The following is a 14,885-nucleotide window of genomic DNA, read 5'->3' as shown; positions in this document are numbered from 1 at the left end:
GTGTGTTTTCCTAGCGCCAGAAGTCGAATTTTGGGGGAGAAAGATTGCAGCAGATGGCATCAGGCCCACGGACTCAAAGACAGAGGCCATCAAGAATGCACCCAGACCACAGAATGTGACGGAGCTGCGTTCGTTCCTGGGACTCAACTATTTCGGTAACTTTCTATCCGGGTGAGCACGTTGTTAGAGCCTTTGCACATGTTGCTATGTAAGAGTGACGTCTGGGTTTGGGGCAAATCTCAAGACACAGCCTTTGAGAAGGCCAGAGACCTGCTATGTTCAAATAAGTTACTTGTACACTATGACCCATGTAAACGTTTAGTACTAGTTCATCGTGCGGGGTCGGCTGTATGTTACAGCAAGCCAATGTATCGGGCAATCTCCATCCGGTTACATACGCATCTAGAAGTCTGTCTAAGGCTGAGAGAGCCTATAGTATGGTCAAGAAAGAGGTGTTAGTATGTGTATATGGGGTTAAGAAAATGCATCAATACCTATTTGGACTTTGGTTTGAGCTTGAAACTGACCACAGACCACTCATTTTGCTGTTTTCAGAGAGCAAAGGTATAAATACCAATGCTTCATCCCGCATCCAAAGATGGGCACTAACATTATCGGCTTATGACTATATTATCCGCCACAGACCAGGCACTGAAAACTGTGCCGATGCTCTCAGTCGGCTACCATTACCCACCACTAGGGTTGAAATGGCGCAGCCCGCAGACTTGCTACTGGTCATGGATGCTTTGGAGAGCGAGGGGTCACCCGTCACAGCTCGCCAGATCAGGACCTGGACCAGCCAGTATCCTGTGCTATCATTAGTAAAGAGTTGCATCCTAAATGGGAACTGGTCGGCAGTTCCCAGGGAAATGCAAGATGAAATTAAGCCGTTTCACCGTTGCAAAAATGAAATGTCCATCCAGTCGCATTGTCTCTTATGGAGTAATTGCATGGTTTCACCAAAAAAAGGCAGGGAAATGTTTATACGCGACCTACACAGTACCCACCCAGGCATTGTCACGATGAAGGCAATTGCCAGGTCGCATGTTTGATGGCCCAGCATTGACTCGGACTTAGAGTCATGCGTGCATCAGTGCAACACTTGCTTGCAACTGAACAATGCACCAAGGGAGGCGCCACTGAATCTGTGGTCATGGCCCTCCAAACCGTGGTCCAGGATCCACATAGATTTTGCCGGCCCCTTTCTAGGAAAGATGTTTTTAGTAGTTGTGGACACTTACTCCAAATGGATTGAATGAGTAATCATGTCATCCAGCACGTCCACAGACACCATTGAAAGCCTCTGGGCCATGTTCTCCACCCACGGCTTGCCCGATGTCCTTGTCAGTGACAATGGACTGTGTTTCACAAGCTCGGAATTCAATGAGTTTATAACCCACAATGGCATCAAGCATGTCAGGTCTGCCCCGTTTAAGCCCGCATCTAATAGTCAAGCGGAGCGGGCAGTCCAAACAATCAAGCAGAGCATGAAACGTGTGACAGACGGCTCCCTGCAGACTCGCCTGTCTCACATTCTGCTCAGTTACCAGACGCGACCCCACTCGCTCACCGGGGTTCCCCCGGCAGAATTGTTAATGAAGAGAGCCCTCAAAGCCAGGCTCTCCCGAGTCCACCCAGATCTCAATGATCACGTGAAAACCCAGCGACACCTGCAGAACATGTACCACAATCGCATGGCTATTTCATGTGACATTGATGTTAATGACCCTGTGTTTGCCCTGAATTACGGTCATGGTCCCAACTGGGTTGCTGGCACTGTTTTGGCCAAGGAAGGGAATAGGATGTTTATAATCAAACTGTTAAATGGCCAAACGTGCAGAAATTTAGATCAGACCAAATTGCGATTTACTGACAACCAGGAATGACTTGAAGAGGACATCACCATCGACGATCCACCAACACACACCCAACTAGCAATTGACCTCGCTGTCAATCACGAGGCTGAACCCACTGTTCCTGACAGTCCGGTCAAACTAGCCATGGTGCAGTGCAGCAATGGTCTGACCAACTCACACACACCAGGGTTTGAACATAAACGATCGACCAGGGAGCGAAGGGCTCTGGATCACCTCAACTTATAAATAACTTGTACCAAAGTCTTTGTGGGGAGGGGGGAGTGATGTTATGTATGTAACTATGTAATACTTGCCACCAGAGGGCGTGATTGTTGGAGTCCTAATGGTCACCTGCACAAACGTGCAGGGCCAGTATAAAAGGTTGGCTGCCATGTTGTTTAGGCACTCTGGAATTGTAATAAAGAAGACTAAGTTTAGCTCACAGGCTCGTGGAGTTCTTCTATACACAACAACCACTACATTAATGTTTTCTCTAGCTTGTTTCAAATGGTTGTAGCTATATGTTGAGGCTAATATTTTTCTCCAGTTTACAATCTGTATTCAAGAGCAGCTTTACAGTTAGAGGAAGTGCACTTGATTTATATAGATTCCACTAACTGCAATTCATTTGTTAAAGTGACAGATTATCTGCAAATGGCCTTGTAAAATAGAGAGGTTTTCATTTAACATAGTTCAAGTCCTAGCAGTGAACTTGCTTATGAATGTGAGTAATGACTGAGTGGGATGAACACAAAGCCAGGCCTGAGATCCAACCTCTGGAAGAGGAGGCGATGATAAGGATTAACTTTCCTAAATTTATCTCACAAGGGTAAATAGAAAACTGGGAGCTGAACTAAATTTCCACTACCAGTGAGCTGGGAGATAGAACATTTGGATTTGGTTTAGCATTGTCATGACCTCAGTGTTGGCTCACATTGACTGATGAGCTCCAAGATGTCTCGGTCAGGTAGTTATGCAGTGTGTTTTACATTCCATCCATCTCACCTCCACAAAGGTGCACTCCTCCCAGTTAAACTTACTCCTGTTATTGTGGTCGAGTCCACAATGCCATTCGAGCTGATAGCAGATGACATGGGAAGGACCAGAATGTAGGGACACTCAATCATCCAGGACTGTAGTGAGTTATTAGGGTGCAATTCAGTTATAAGAACTGCTTCTACTGTGTTCCTTAACTGTAAATTAATTTACCTCCATGAAAGAAGTAGAGTTCTATGTTTCCTCCTGAGAGAACCTGACAACACCAGGCCACAAAAAGCATTGGTACAGATGTGCACCTCCGTCCATGCCAGCTATCCACGTTCTGCTCGGTCAGTGTTTTGGGTTCAGTATCCACTTGTCTATATTTATGGACAAGTGACGCCTGTTGCATTCAGTAAAAAAAACAATTTACAATTTGGGTCCTAAAACAGGCATAAAACCCCTTATTAGCATATTCAAGCTGCCTAACGTCTGGTTCAGGCAGCCTCCAGGGACACCTCCACAGCGCCTGAACAAATATGGCACCGGAAGTGTTTTAGATGCTATTCATGAGTGGAATGCTGGACCCCTAAATTGGACTTCTCCCAAAAAATGGGCACAGCGTGGTCCAATTTCACCCCCTATATTTGCACTCGTGAAGAGTGCACTGGTGAAGCTCTGATACTTCCGTGCTGGCATACTCTTCCTAGTGGGAATGTAACATTATTACTACACATAGTAGTATAAACAACACCTGCTGCTTTAGCTACCCTTTTAATCAAAGTTACATAGTTATGACTTGCTGACAGGACACACTGTCACAGTAAACGATACTTGTAGCAGGAATGAACGTGGCTGCGAACAAAACCATCTGGTAAAAGTGCCTCCCAGTGTCAATGTTAAATAGGGGCTGCTATCAATGTCATAAGATGGCAATTGAGCTGAACCTGAGGTGAATAGTTCAACCATGGCATTAGTTACTGTGCTGCATGTTTTTTCTTTCCGCATCTGTTTATTATTTTTGCAAGGCTCTCCAACATAACACTTTCCCGTATTCCCATACTCTCAGCAGAGCACACAGAAATCGGATTTGATTATTTTCATAAAACTGGCTGCAGATTGATGTTCCAACCGTGGTATAGGCCTTGATTTTGCATCAGGGAGACTTATGGGTTATTCCAGCAATAAATCAAAACGTCCAAACATTTAAAAATGTAGCAACCCTCAAAGCAACAGCAAAATAAGGTAGGATGTTTAGCAAGATGTTTCGAGAAATTTATCATTTTGCTTCCTTAACTTAAATGGACACACCCTCGCAAATCACAGCTGGAGTAGTCTATCAATAGCTCAGCTCTTTACTGAGCCATACAGACCAGGAGATGCCCGTGATTTGATCCTCAGTTTGTGCTGAGTTAGCACGAGTGCTCCTCCGAGCTTCACAAATCAACTCCCCTCCCGTAACTCTGCCTTCCCCTCCCCTCCCATCCCGTAACCCCGCCTTTCGCCCCCGTAGACCCTCCCTCCCCTCCCCCGCCATCTCCCTCCCCTCCCCTCCTTTCGCTGCCCTCTCCCTCCCTTCCTGTAGCCCCGCCCTCCCATACCACAGCTCTCCCCTTCCCTTCTCCTTCAATGCGCCCGCCCTCTCATACCCCGACCCTCCTGTCTCCCTCCCCTTCCCATACCCCCAACCTCCCCCTCCCATACCCCACCATCCATCCTCTCCCCCTCCCTGCCCTATCCTTCCCCCTCCGTACCCCTGCCATATCCGTCCCCCTCCCATAGCCCCACCCTCCCCTCCCATAACCCCGACCTCCCCCTCCCCTCTCCCTCCCACTGCTGCAGCCCCGCCTTCCCCTCCCTCTCCCATACCCCGACCTCTCCCTCCCCTCCGCCATAATCCCGCCCTCCTGTACCCCCGTTCTCCCCTCCTCCTCCTCCCATAACCCCGCCCTCCCCTCCCCTCCCACTCCTGTAGCCCCGCCTTACCCTCCCTCTCCCATACTCCCACTCGCCCCATCCCATAATCCCACCCTCCCCTCCCCCTCCCATAATCCCACCCTCCCTCTCCTGCCCTCCTCCACCCCTCCCACCACTCCTCCCACCCTCCCCCTTCCATACCCTAGCAGTGACATGGTGATCTGGTGAATGGAAGATGACCAGTGATAGTGGAGATTTACCCCCAGTAATTCAAAAGTTCCACTTGGAGATTTATCATTCTCGTGTACGTGGAGTTCTAAAAATAAATCAGTGCTGGAAACAACTATTTGTGGATTGCTCTGTGTATTGTTTTCCTTTCAGCTGATCCCAGTTAGAGCCCAGAGCAACTTTAAGGTGAACTTGTGTTGAACAACGATGCAAGAAAATCAAAAATGCCACAATGTAATCATCTGCTTTTTACCCGTTCATATAGGCGACTGTTGTTCCAGCAACCGGCCCCGTTTCACAGCCCAGAAACAGCAGCATAACATACGTAGCCGTTGATAGCATGTTTACAGTCATAGTCATTTTAATGGCACCCAGCGGAGTCAGGCTCATTTTCTTCAGCACAAAGCCGCCCAGGAAAATTCCAAGGCACACACAAGGAACAGCGGTCACTCCTAATAAGAGAAGCACAGGAAAGACAATGAACCACTCTTGTGAAGCACATAAACCACACAATGGAATATATAACACTACTGAAACGCATCTTTTGCATTAGCAAATAGGTTGGGTCCCCCAAAAATCTGTGAATGCAACATTCTGATGATGACTCATTGGGAACTACCATGAATGACCCTGACATACTCACTGGGAAGGTTCACCATTTTAATAATCTGGGCCTGCGCCTCCGCCACTAAGAGCACTGCATGGGTGCTCGCCCGTCGGAGGAGGCCACAATAAGTGGCAAAGGCAGCCCACTCAGGGGAGGGGTCTGCTGGGACCCTCCCGGAGACATGTGGATTGTGGCCCATAGGCCCCCTTTATAAGGAAGCTGAAAAAAAACATTTTCAAAATCTTCAGGGGTCCAGGCTGATCCCAGGCTGGCAGGCCAGTAGCCTCTTCTCGCTGATTGAATCAGCTGGCAGGGCTGAGGAAACGTCAGGCCTGGGAGTCCCCTCCAATGTTCCGGCTAAGCTGCGTCACCGCAGACTCATCTACAAGTTCCCGCACAGGCCACTCACTGGCTTTTACATTGTAGATACCATGCATGCGCAAAAATTTGAATGGGCCACGCAGTGGGGGAGACAGGCTGCGCTGTATCGAGGTCCCGACCTGATTTCCAGACCTTCTGCCAAAGTCTCGCTGCACCTATGGCAGGAATGCACCCTAAGGCCTGTAGGTTTCCATTGCTTTAATTCCTCTAGTTTATAAAATGTTACCTGAAATTCTCTTTCATTTCCATAACCTCAAACTGTTGACTCAAAAAAAGCACTATTTCATTCATTCTTAATTGGTAAAAACACTGCAGAGTGTTGTATTGAGCCACGTAGACTAGAGAGACTGCCTCACCTGCTGAATATTTCCAGCATTTTCTCTTTTTATTTCAGATTTTCAGCATCAGCAGTATTTTACTTGTGTAGACCATAGAGACACTAGGGGGAGAGATTCGGGCCGTTTGAGCTTCAAGCTATTGCAAAGGACTTTATGCCCGGGCGCGGCTCCACTACCGACTCCTGCAAAATTCTGCGGGGGTTTAGCGGCGGCACTAACCGGTAGCGCCCCATTCCTGCCAGTACCGTCCCGGGCCGCTGCGCTGGCGATGATAATGTCATCACTATGCGCAGCGACCCGTTTTTGCCCTGGAGCGAAAATGCCCGCGGAGGCTTCGTGGGGTGTGTACCGGCCGAAAATAAAAGGGGAGGTGCGCCGCTGAAATTTTTTTAAATGGCTGTCTTACTAGTCGCGGCCTTCTCAACTTCAAATGGCTGGGTCGGTGCCGTGATTTTGCAGGCCAGCACTCTGCTTTTGTGCTGGGCTGCTGCCACGACAGCCCGCTCCCCGGTGAGCTCGCGATGGTCCCTTCTCCCTCATGCAGAGTCGGCAGCGTGGCCCACAGCTTTAATGTACAGGGAGGGCCCTGTGTTCCAGCTAGCGCTACGCACCTCTCCGCGTGGTATGGGAATCTTCGCATTGGCTAGCGTCCCAGACCCAACCCCAAGAGGAAGTGGAGCGCGAGATTTTGTTGCACTTCCTCTCGGAGGCGGTAAACCCAATTTAGCTGGTGGGGCGGGACATCTACACGTGGCACAGGAAGTCCCGCCTCACAGCTGTTATGGCGGGGTGGTAAACAATTTTGCACTCTCGGTTTCATTCATGGTCTGTGCTGATCCTAGCCCAGTTGGGACTCTACTATCTGTTTCCTGGGTAACGATTAGCTATGGTTCACTAAGATGATAAAAGGGGTGAGGGGCTTCAGTTATAAGCAGAGTCTCGGCAAATTCGGGCTCCTTTCATGAGGAAATCTGATAGCGGTGTTCAAAATTACTGAGGGTTTTGATAGGTAAATAGGAAAATCATTATTTCCATTAGTCGGAGAGTCAGTAACGAAACGGCATAAATTTTGATCATTTCCAAAAGAACAAAGGGAAAGGTTATAATGTTAGCTTGACTCAGTGATAGTACTTTAGCGACTGAGTCAGAAGGTCATGGGTTTAAGTTCCAGTATGGGTTTGGGCACATAATCTAGACTGACACTTTATTGCAGTGCTGAGGGAGTGTTGCACTGTCAGAGATGCTCTCTTTTGGATGAGATGTTAAACTAAGGCCTCACCTGCCTGTTCAGATGGATATAAAGGATCCCATGAAAAAATGTAAAGAAGAGCGGCCAAGTTGACCTGGTCAACATTTATACATCAATCAATAACACCACAAAAGGGATTCGTTGGTTTTTCATCTCATTTGCTGTTTGTGGAAGCTTGCTGTGCTCAAATTGGCTGGCATGCTTACCAACCTAACAGCAGCAAATACACGTCAAAAGTTTTTCAGTAGTTGTTAAGCTTTTTGGGATGTCTTGAGAATGTAAAAGGTGGTTATATAAATGAAGGATTGCTACCAGTGCCACGTGCTAGTCAGAGTAGGAATTGCAGGAGAGCTCAGATGAATACGTGGCTTGAAGAGTGGTGCAGGAGGGAGGGATTCAAATTCCTGGGACATTGCAACCAGTTCTGGGGGAGGTGGGACCAGTACAAACTGGACAGTCTGCACCTGGGCAGGACCGGAACCAATGTCCTAGGGAGAGTGCTTGCTAATGCTTTTGGAGAGGGGGTAAACTAATATGGCAGGGGGATGGGAACCTATGCAGGGAGACAAAGGGAAGTAGAATAGGGGCAGAAGCAAAAGATAGAAAGAAAAAAAGTAAAAGTGGAAGGCAGAGAAACCCACAGGCAAAAATCAAAAAGGGCCACATTACAGCAAAGTGTGTTAAAAAGACAAGCCTGAAGGCTCTGTGCCTCAATGCGAGGAGTATTCGGAATAAGGTAGACAAATTAACTGCGCAGATAGCAGTTAACGGATATGATATAATTGGGATTATGGAGACATGGCTCCAGGGTGACCAAGGCTGTGAACTCAACATCTAGGGGTATTCAACATTCAGGAAGGATAGACAGAAAGGAAAAGGAGGTGGGGTAGCGTTGCTCGTTAAAGAGGAAATTAACGCAATAGTAAGGAAGGACATTAGCTTGGATGATGTGGAATTTGTATGGGCAGAGCTGCGGAATACCAAAGGGCAGAAAACGGAGTTGTGTACAGACCACCAAACAGTAGTAGTGAGGTTGGGGACAGCATCAAACAAGAAATTAGGGATGCGTGCAATACATGTACAGCAGTTATCATCGGCGACTTTAAACTACATATAGATTGGGCTAAATCCTCTTCCACCTCCTCTACCAGTTTGATTTCCTGGAATGTATTAGGGATGGTTTTCTAGAGGGCTGGCCATCCTAGACTGGGTGATGTGTAATGAGAAAGGACTAATTAGCAATCTTGTTGTGCGAGGCCCCTTGGGGAAGAGTGACCATAATATGGTAGAATTCTTTATTAAGATGGTGAATGACACAGTTAATTCAGAGACTAGAGTCCTGAACTTAAAGAGAGGTAACTTCGGTGATATGAGACGTGAATTGGCTAGAATAGACTGGCGAATGATACTCAAAGGGTTGACGGTGGATAGGCAATGGCAGACATATAAAGATCACATGGATGAACTTCAATAATTGTGCATCTCTGCCTGGAGTGAAAATAAAACGGGGAAGGTGGCTCAACCGTGGCTAACAAGGGAAATTAAGGATAGTGTTAAATCCAAGGAAGAGGCATATAAATTAGCCAGAAAAAGCAACAAACCTGAGGACTGGAAGAAATTTAGAATTCAGCAGAGGAGGACGAAGGGTTTAATTAGGAGGGAGAAAAGAGCGTATGAGAGGAAGCTTGCTGGGAACATAAAAACTGACTCCAAAAGCTTCTATAGATATGTGAAGAGAAAAAGATTAGTGAAGACAAATGTAGGTCTCGTGCAGTCAGAGTCAGGTGAATTTATAATGGGGAACAAAGAAATGGCAGACCAATTGAACAAATACTTTGGTTCTGTCTTCATTAAAGAAGACACAAATAACCTTCCGGAAATACTAGGGGACCGAGGGTCTCGTGAGAAGGAGGAACTGAAGGAAATCCTTATTAGTCAGGAAATTGTGTTAGGGAAATTGATGGGATTAAAGGCCGATAAATCCCTGGGGCCTGATAGTCTGCATCCCAGAGTACATAACGAAGTGGCCCTAGAAATAGTGGATGCATTGGTGATCATTTTCCAACTGTCTATCGACTCTGAATCAGTTCCTATGGACTGGAGGGTAGCTAATGTAACACCACTTTTTAAAAAAGGAGGGAGAGAGAAAACGTGGAATTATAAACCGGTTAGCCTGACATCAGTAGTGGGGAAAATGTTGGAATCAATTGTTAAAGATGAAATAGCAGCGCATGTGGAAAGCAGTGACAGGATCGGTCCAAGTCAGCATGGATTTATTAAAGGGAAATCATGCTTGACAAATCTTCTAGAATATTTTGAGGATGTAACTTGTAGAGTGGACAAGGGAGAACCAGTGGATGTGGTGTATTTGGACTTACAAAAGGCTTTTGACAAGGTCCCACACAAGAGATTGGTGTGCAAAATTAAAGCACATGGTACTGGGGGTAATGTATTTACGTGGATAGAGAACTGGTTGGTAGACAGGAAGCAGAGAGTCGGGATAAATGGATCCTTTTCAGAATGGCAGACAGTGACTAGTGGGGTGCCGCAGGGCTCAGTGCTGGGACCCCAGCTATTTACAATATATATCAATGATTTAGATGAAGGAATTGAGTGTACTATCTCCAAGTTTGCAGCTGACACTAAGCTGGGTGGTGGTGTGAGCTGTGAGGGGGACGCTAAGAGGCTGCAGGGTGACTTGGACAGGTTAGGTGTGTGGACAAATGCATGGCAGATGCAGTATAATGTAGATAAGTGTGAGGTTATCCACTTTGGGGGCAAAAACACGAAGGCAGAATATTATCTGAATGGCGGCAGATTAGGAAAAGGGGAGGTACAATGAAACTTGAGTGTCATGGTACATCAGTCATTGAAAGTTGGCGTGCAGGTACAGCAGGCGGTGAAGAAGGCAAATGGCATGTTGGCCTTCATAGCTAGGGGATTTGTGTATAGGAGCAGGGAGGTCTTACTGCAGTTGTACAGGGCTTTGGTGAGGCCTCAACTGGAATATTGTGTTCAGTTTTGGTCTCCTAATCTGAGGAAGGACGTTCTTACTATTGAGGAAGTGCAGCGAAGGTTCACCAGACTGACATATGAGGAGAGACTGGATCGACTGGATTTGTAATCACTGGAGTTTAGAAGGATGAGAAGGGATCTCATAGAAACATATAAAATTCTGACGGAACTGCACAGGTTAGATGCAGGAAGAATGTTCCCGATGTTGGGGAAGTCCAGAATCAGGGGTCACAGTCTAAGGGTAAAGGGTATGCCATTTAGGACCGAGATGAGGAGAAACTTCTTCACTCAGAGAGTTGTTAACCTATGGAATTCGCTACCGCAGAGAGTTGTTGATGCCAGTTCGTTAGATATATTCAAGAGGGAGTTAGATAAGGCCCTTATGGCTAAAGGGATCAAGGGGTATGGAGAGAAAGTAGGAATGGGGTACTGAGGTGAATGATCAGCCATCATCTTTTTGAATGGTGGTGCAGGTTCAAAGGGCCGAATGGCCTACTCCTGCACCTATTTTCTATTTTTCTATGTTAGTTTTCTTTTCTTTCTGAAGTACAAATAGGCATCCACCATTACTCGAGAATTGACTGTGGCAAGTAGATGATTTAAAGGGCCGAGGTAAGTATAGTGAATCTGCAATGTCAGTCATTTTATTGTTTTTTTCTGTTGGTACTTGGGTTCTCATGAGCTTGTGGAAATTGTTAATTTTTTTTCCACAAACAACATTACTGGCACCAAGAGGCTTCCCAATGAAAATCTCCCTATCTGAGATAGAAACATAGAAACATAGAAAATAGGTGCAGGAGTAGGCCATTCGGCCCTTCGAGTCTGCACCACCATTCAATAAGATCATGGCTGATCATTCCCTCAGTACCCCTTTCCTGCTTTCTCTCCATACGCCTTGATCCCCTTAACCGTAAGGGCCATATATAACTCCCTCTTGAATATATCCAATGAACTCGCATCAACAACTCTCTGCGGCAGGGAATTCCACAGGTTAACAACTCTCTGACTCTGAAGAAGTTTCTCCTCATCTCAGTCCTAAATGGCCTACCCCTTATCCTAAGACAGTGTCCCCTGGTTCTGGACTTCCCCAACATCGGGAACATTCTACCCGCATCTAACCTGTCCCGTCCCGTCAGAATCTGATATGTTTCTGTGAGATCCCCTCTCATCCTTCTAAACTCCAATGTATAAAGGCCCAGTTGATCCAGTCTCTCCTCATATGTCAGTCCTGCCATCCCGGGAATCAGTCTGGTGAACCTTCGCTGCACTCTCTCAATAGCAAGAACGTCCTTCCTCAGATTAGGAGACAAAAACTGAACACAATATTCCAGGTGAGGCCTCACCAAGGCCCAAGGATGTTTGGAAGAAGAAAAGGACCTACAGAGGGATGCCAAGCAGGTCAAGTTCGATGCCAGGACTGTTATATCTACAAACAGACCCAAAGGTGCCACTAAGATTTGTGAATGCATGACTAACCGTAATGTTGGATGCATTCATGGAAGTTGCCCAATCATAGTGCATGATTTCAGTGCATTACATGGCAGAAGTAATGCCAGGGCGATCAGCATAGAGCAGAGACCATCCTGACTTGGAAATATATCGCCGTTCCTTCATCATCCCTGGGTCAAAATTCTGAAACTCCCTCCCTAACAGCACTGTGGGATTACCTTCACCACAGGGACTGCAGCGATTCAAGAAGCCGGCTCACCACCACCTTCTCAAGGGCAATTAGGAATGGACAATAAATGCTGGCCTTGCCAGCAACATCCACGTCCCGGAATTAATTTTTACTAAATATTCTAATTGATCGCACCTGCCAAGATGCCACCAACCATATCTGCAGGTACCAGCATACCAAATTGAGAATGACCATGGGGAACCTCCTTCACATAGTCCAGATCATAAGACACTCAGATGTACAGCTGTGTTATCTACGACAAGCAATTGCCATGCTGCAGAGGGCTGGCACATTCAGTGATAATAATGGTTAGGTGTGGGCTGAAACCTGGCTCCTATTCCTTGCAGACATGTTGCAATGCTGGCCTATGGGAATGGTGCTGTGGGGTGACATGTAGGGTCAGCCTCCTCCCAATCACCTCATGCAGCATAACCCCCACTTCAATAGCCATCAAATAAAGCATCAGGCATGGTGGTGCTCCCTCACTTGCCTGCAGAGTCACCCCCACATCATGGGTTTCCATCCCATCCCTTCAGTTTTGTCTGTTCTTTCTTAGCTCCTCCCCAAGGAACTGTGGCCAGAACTTTCCACTTCGGCAGGAGCATAAAATGGGTAATATCAAATTGGCTGCCCCTTATCCTCTATCCAATTTTCCTCTTCATTGACGTCAACCTGATATCACCCATTTTACACCCCAGTCAAAGTGAAAAGTTCTGCCCCATATCTCACCAGGGCTGGATCTTGCCTTGGAGTTGCTCTCGCTCTGTGCTCCCCATGTATTCACCATGAGTTAACTCAGAGGAAAAAAGGAGGGGAAAGAGGTGAAAAATATCTTCTTGTGTTGAGATGCAACATTATATTTCCCTCCTTTTGCTAATTTTAAGAAAAATGAGTAGACGTGAGTAGGAATTAGGGAGTTAGATGCGCTCAGCCAAGCCAGTCACAGGTATGCTGCACCTAGTCTCAGCAACCCTGAGCAAAGGAGGGGAAAAACCAGGCAAGATTTTCACTTCTGCTCAAAGAGAATGATATACCTCACAACATCCACCATGGAATAGTCAAAAATGTGTGGTGCATTTTATCTGTAATGGCTGGACAGATTACCAAACGTAAGGCATGAGAAAAAAATAACCTCTCCAAAGAGAAACATGAATAATTTGGAAAACTCAGGTCTCTACTTTTATTAAACATTTTAAAAATATTTATAAGGCCAACTGCCTCAGACAAATATTAACTATCATTGAACTTGGAGCACAGCACCATTTGTTGTTTGTGGCGAGTGAGGAGAATCACAGTTGCTGGAGATTGAAGGGCATTTTCTGCAATCTATTACTGGAGAAGACAACGTAGAATCACATATCTAAGCTGGGTGTGTGGATGGCCTGAATATTACCAGCAATCCTTGTCCTTTATGGAAATAAGAGAGTCAGTATCCATTAAAGATACCTCTTTGTGTTGGTTTGGTAAGTGCTGAGAAAATTGACATTTGTGAGCAGAATTTTAACAAGAGTTTCAGAAATGACTCAGTATAACCGGGTAGGGGGAGAGGAAGGAAGTGATGTCTGCCCTGAATGGGATCAGCTGGTTTATATCCTATTTTGACCAAAGGGAAATTCCAGGCTCAAACCAGCTCATTTGTAAATGACAAAACTCTTCACAAATTTGTCATCTTAGCATTGAGCTGTTTTTATTAAAGCACCTAAACAGGAAAGGCATATTTCAAAGGGCAGATTTTCCATCGATTGATAACTGCCTTCAAACGCTGCTGAAGATCATTAGCAGTCATTATGTTACCTTCAGATCACAATGTCACACAGTGTCTGAAATTACATAGAAATTTAGGACTTCAGTAATTTGGAACTTCATTTTTGAGTGCAGGATAGCCATTTGCAAACAGAAAACTATGATCCACTTTAATAACTTATTTTTATTAAATTAAATCTATCTAAAACATGACCTACTGCTTCCATATTTATAATGTTTATATCTTAACCACAAGTAATCTGCAATATACAGCATCATCTGGTGACACAAAGCTGTTCATAATGGGGGTAGTGTGCTGACGTGGATTGAGAACTGGTTGTCAGACAGGAAGCAAAGAGTAGGAGTAAACGGGTACTTTTCAGAATGGCAGGCAGTGACTAGTGGGGTGCCGCAAGGTTCTGTGCTGGGGCCCCAGCTGTTTACATTGTACATTAATGATTTAGACGAGGGGATTAAATGCAGTATCTCCAAATTTGCGGATGACACTAAGTTGGGTAGCAGTGTGAGCTGCGAGGAGGATGCTATTAGGCTGCAGAGTGACTTGGATAGGTTAGGTGAGTGGGCAAATGTATGGCAGATGAAGTATAATGTGGATAAATGTGAGGTTATCCACTTTGGTGGTAAAAACAGAGAGACAGACTATTATCTGAATGGTGACAGATTAGGAAAAGGGAAGGTGCAACGAGACCTGGGTGTCATGGTACATCAGTCATTGAAGGTTAGCATGCAGGTACAGCAGGCGGTTAAGAAAGCAAATGGCATGTTGGCCTTCATAGCGAGGGGATTTGAATACAGGGGCAGGGAGGTGTTGCTACAGTTGTACAGGGCCTTGGTGAGGCCACACCTGGAGTATTGTGTACAGTTTTGGTCTCCT

General features: G+C 46.1%; 1 protein-coding gene across 1 annotated transcript in view; it reads right to left on the bottom strand.

Annotated features, from left to right (window-relative positions):
- LOC139266749 (solute carrier organic anion transporter family member 3A1-like) overlaps window positions 1-14,885 on the bottom strand; it is a 467,845-nt gene that overhangs the window by 31,292 nt on the left and 421,668 nt on the right. Inside the window, exon 6 of the mRNA XM_070884345.1 lies at window positions 5,233-5,431. Within this exon, the coding sequence (XP_070740446.1) occupies window positions 5,233-5,431 (199 nt within the window). The remainder of the gene's footprint in view (window positions 1-5,232; window positions 5,432-14,885) is intronic.

Source organism: Pristiophorus japonicus, chromosome 1 (assembly GCF_044704955.1).
Source record: "Pristiophorus japonicus isolate sPriJap1 chromosome 1, sPriJap1.hap1, whole genome shotgun sequence".
Taxonomy (NCBI): domain Eukaryota; kingdom Metazoa; phylum Chordata; class Chondrichthyes; family Pristiophoridae; genus Pristiophorus; species Pristiophorus japonicus.
The sequence above is the reverse complement of the archived record's forward strand: the minus strand, read 5'-3'. Positions and strand labels throughout refer to the sequence as shown.